Consider the following 4,387-nt stretch of genomic DNA (forward strand, 5'->3'; position numbering starts at 1 on the left):
AAGTGCCATAAATTTTGGCGCCAAGCTTCGGGCTATCTCTTGGCGCCATCTCAGCCGCACGTCAACGTCGAAAACCACTCTCCCATCTTGCATGCAATCAAGTTCTTTCAATCTCAATTACGGCTTCCCAAAGAATCGTTAGATAGGAGGCCGAAACGCCCACCCTTCGTCGATGCGATGGCGCTACATCATAGCGCTGCGGGCATAAAGAACGTAACGGCAGCCCCAACAACCTCTTCCAACACTGTCGTTGACTGGATTGAAACGAAATCGCAGGTCGTGACAGCTCTGCCCTCGAAGGAAATTGCGTTTTCATCCCAGGAAGAGCTCTTTGCCACTGTCTTTTACAAGGCAAATTTTGCATTACTTTGTCAAATCTGTCAAACCTCTAACCTCCACTGCCATCTTAGCACTTCATTGAAACGTGACCTTGGCTATGTTCGTGACAGTATGTGCCTCTGGGGAGATGCCTTGGGTAATGGGCGGTTGGAAGCATGCCTTTCACCACAGGACGAGCTTCACAAGAGCTTGATTAGCCTGTTGGACCGCATAGGCAAAACCCTTATTACAGGTTCGACCATGATAAGAGGCACCGTTAACCGATGCGCTAACTCTACACAGTCATAGAACAGTCAATTAGCATTTGGGAAGTCAAGAAGGCAAAATGGAGCCTGGTAGAAAGCTTGCAAGAGCTTCTTTCCAAAGCTACATCCATTTTGTCAGTCGACGAACCATCTTCCAGTATTTGTGAAAGCGACAGCGACTCAGCCAGCGAAACAGACGATGATGAAAGTCAGGATACAGTCGTAGCTGATATTCGATCACTACAAGTGTACTCTAAATTGTTAATGGACCTTTGCCCAACTTTAGAACAAGCATTCAATACACGGCAGCACGGAGCAGGAGAAAAAGAACCAGCTTCGAGCTTCAAGTCTTTTGAAGTAACGGAGAGCGCTCTTCCTTGGGTCAGTCAAGTATACGAGAAGTTTCGGACAGCTGATAATGGTCTACTCAAGAGGCTTGGAGAAGCTAATTGGCAGAGATGTGTCCGCATCCGAGCATTGAAATCTGACAGTGCTACGGCGCAAGAGAGCTTTGAAGAGCCCAAGACCATCTTCAAACCCTCGACAGTCCACACTTTTCGCGATTCGGCACTTGGTGCCTCGACCCCAGCTCAGTCAGAGGTTGCCGGCTCCGTTGCCTCTCATACTTCCTTCATGTCAAGTGTTGAAGGTGAAGGTGGGAATCACCATGCAGTACCTCGAACTCCTCAGCAGATCTCACGGAACGAGCCTTTTACATGCCCATATTGCGGTACCTTGCTTAAAACACTACGGAATCGGATAGACTGGAAGTGAGTTTGTGAAGACGCATGGAAACAATATTTCGCTAACTCTGCCAGGATGCATGTCTTTTCTGATCTTCAAGCTTATATCTGCACATTCAACGATTGTCATGAACGCCTCAAAACTTTCTCGACACGGACACTGTGGTCTCGGCACGAGCTCGAAGCTCATTTCTCGGACAAGTCGTTTAGGTGTCGCGATTGTCATGAAAGCTCCGTTACATTTACTGATCAGGAGAGCTTCCTTGATCACCTGAGTCGCGTACATGGGGCCGAGGCTCTTACACATGTTCAAGCTCTGAGTATGGCACAGGCTGCAGCGCAGTCAGTCCCAAGGTCTTTTACGGATCAAACGTGCCCTCTTTGTGCGCAAACCGACTGGAAATCGCAACGCGAATATTTCACTCATTTGGGAAAGCATCTCGAACAAATATCGCTAACAGCATTGCCGCCAGAGGAGGATGAGAGTGAGGATGACGATGACAGCGTTCAAGGTGATGAGGAGAATTCTACCTTCAAGTGTATATGTGGGTTCGACAATGACGATGGTTATACCATTTGGGATAAGAGGTGTGATACATGGCAGCACATTGCGTGCTACTATGGAAATGATTCCCAGAGACCAGAGGAACATCTTTGTGTAGACTGTTCGCCGAGAAATCTCGACACGGCAGGTGCCTCGCAGCGTCAAAAGGAGAGTCGAAGAAAGTCAGCTCCTTATACAGCTCCTCATATAGGGGCAGATTGGAGTACTTTCCAACATTGTTTGGATCAAGCCTCCAGAGAACAGGACAGAATCGGGGCTAGGTTAGAAGCTGAAAACAAATGGTTCCTTGATGAGAGCAAAAGGCAGCAAGTGAATGGTCAAAACCTATTGAATGATGCGCAACAGCATTCCAAGAACGATCAGTACAACCATACATATGGGCCACCGTATAGCCCTTCGCAAGAGCTGGGACCTATGCAAAGGAAGCACAGAGAAGGTCGCAAGGGCCCAAGCCAGGATGCGCTTAATGATGAAGCATCAGAAACCAGCAAATGTCCTTATTGCGAGAAGACTTTCTCTGGTGTTGTGTGTGACCAGAAATCTAATCTTAAGCGCCATATCGGGCACAAGCACCATCATCTACTTGATGACGCCCCCAATTACAAGCTGCCTTCAACCAAGGAGCACAAATGCCCTTATTGTGGCACAGGATTCACGGGACATCACAATGTGAAGAGCCACCTACTGACGCACTCACAGGAAAAGCCATATGTTTGCTCAACCTGTCAGTCAAGCTTTCGTCGACTGCATGACTTGAAGCGCCATACAAAGCTTCACACCGGAGAAAGACCACACGTCTGCATCCGATGTAGACGCAAATTCGCAAGAGGTGACGCACTCGCTCATCACCAAAATGGTCCTGGGGGTTGTGCAGGTAGGAGAAGCAGTCCTCCGGTTGATGGGAATAGTCCCAGGAGCGACACCAGTCTATTAACAGAGTTGAAAAGCTATGCGAAGCAGACCGGCGAACACGGACGGGGCTAGTTCATTCCCCTTTGGAAATGCTGTAGCATTTGTTGCCAACGAATTCAGTTCGCTTAACCAGACTTGGGGTTAGGCTCACTAGGAGATAACAGCCCTCCCGGCCACCGGTAGCTTATCAGTAGTTGCCTAGACAAATAGTGTAGCGCTAGCCGGTACAGTCAAGTAGCAACCAAAAGATGTTTGGACGCGTACAAGTCGACTGCCTCAAATTGACCAATCTTCGAGTTCTACGAGTTCTCATAATTTACACCGCTATTGTGTTGCAGGCTTAGGTTCCTTTCTTAATAGTGGCCATGGAGGGTCGCGTCAGTTTGTAGGCCGTCTCCGGGTAAGGATACTAGCGCTGAGCTATGGCTACTTCTGCCTCCTACTGTAGTAGACGTCAACGCTATCGTGGTGGGGGGGCGGTGACCAATATATAAACGAGCGACGCGGTACCAGAAAAGGGATACATCAACCACTCCGCCAAAAGGACAGCGCTTGTGGGTTTCGAACCACACTTAATTGATGTACCCCTCACTGACTGTACCCGCCGAAAGATACAGTACTAGAGCAAAAGTTTGGATACATCCCCACATTATGCCCCACCACTCTCCTCTCCCACTTCTCATACAAATTACTACCTACTGTGGAAAACTCATTAGAATTCTATGAAACTCAAGGATATTGTACATTTAATCTTGTTCTTGAAGCTGTACTAATTTCCTAATTAGGAAATGAGTATTCAGAATCTGGTGTACCATCCTTTGGCCTTGAGCACAGAATTTACCCTTGTATCTATGCTCTTAATTAGATCATTAATAGCATCTTGACTAATTGCCTCCCAACCCTCTCGAATAGCTTGAAACAAGCGTTGATAGTCCTCCTCACTTTTGCCTATTTCAGTTAGTTCAGGATAATGCTCCTGAATCCACTGCTTGAGTTGCGCCTAGAGGTGTTCAATCAGATTCAAATCAGGACTATAAAGCGGCCAATCCATCACTAGTATGCTCTCATCTTCAAACTATTTCTGAATCTTTTTGGCAGTATGAATAAGGGCATTATCCTGCATGAATGTCATACCAGGTTACCATGTTTGAGGCAATTGATCGTTGAGAATTATGAGATAAGAGTTGGCAGTGTCCCCTGACTTCTCTAAATCAGGATCTTGATTCATTATGACTACATCTGAATGCTCATCTCCATAAATTGCACCCTATATTATAACGCTGATATCTCTGTTTTTCTTATAAGGTTATATCATATCCTTATCCCACTTCTGTTAAGGCGTACAAAGGACCTAAGAGCGACGTGCCTTTACGCCTTATTCTAGGCTGTATTCGTCACTCTATATTATCTTGCACTACTCATCTCAAGTCTAATTTTTGTATTTCTTTGCTTAAGTAAGTTGTTTAGTAGCTACTTTTAGCGTCAGAAGAGGTCTCTTTTTAGTTAACTAATTAGTAATACCTTCCTCTTTAAGTAATTAATAAAGAGTAGCCTTGTGTTAGGGCTCAACTGGTTAAGACAAG

General features: G+C 46.3%; 1 protein-coding gene across 1 annotated transcript; it reads left to right on the forward strand.

Annotated features, from left to right (window-relative positions):
• Positions 1 to 177: 177 nt before the first annotated feature.
• Positions 178 to 2,876, forward strand: EPUS_09507 (uncharacterized protein; the record flags this gene model as incomplete). The annotated part of the gene is made up of 3 exons (XM_007806820.1): positions 178 to 571; positions 622 to 1,354; positions 1,403 to 2,876. The coding sequence occupies 3 exons, from the start codon at positions 178 to 180 to the stop codon at positions 2,874 to 2,876; spliced, it is 2,601 nt and encodes an 866-aa protein (XP_007805011.1).
• Between the last annotated feature and the right edge of the window lie 1,511 nt (positions 2,877 to 4,387).

This window comes from Endocarpon pusillum (assembly GCF_000464535.1).
Source record: "Endocarpon pusillum Z07020 unplaced genomic scaffold scaffold6094, whole genome shotgun sequence".
Lineage (NCBI taxonomy): Eukaryota > Fungi > Ascomycota > Eurotiomycetes > Verrucariales > Verrucariaceae > Endocarpon > Endocarpon pusillum.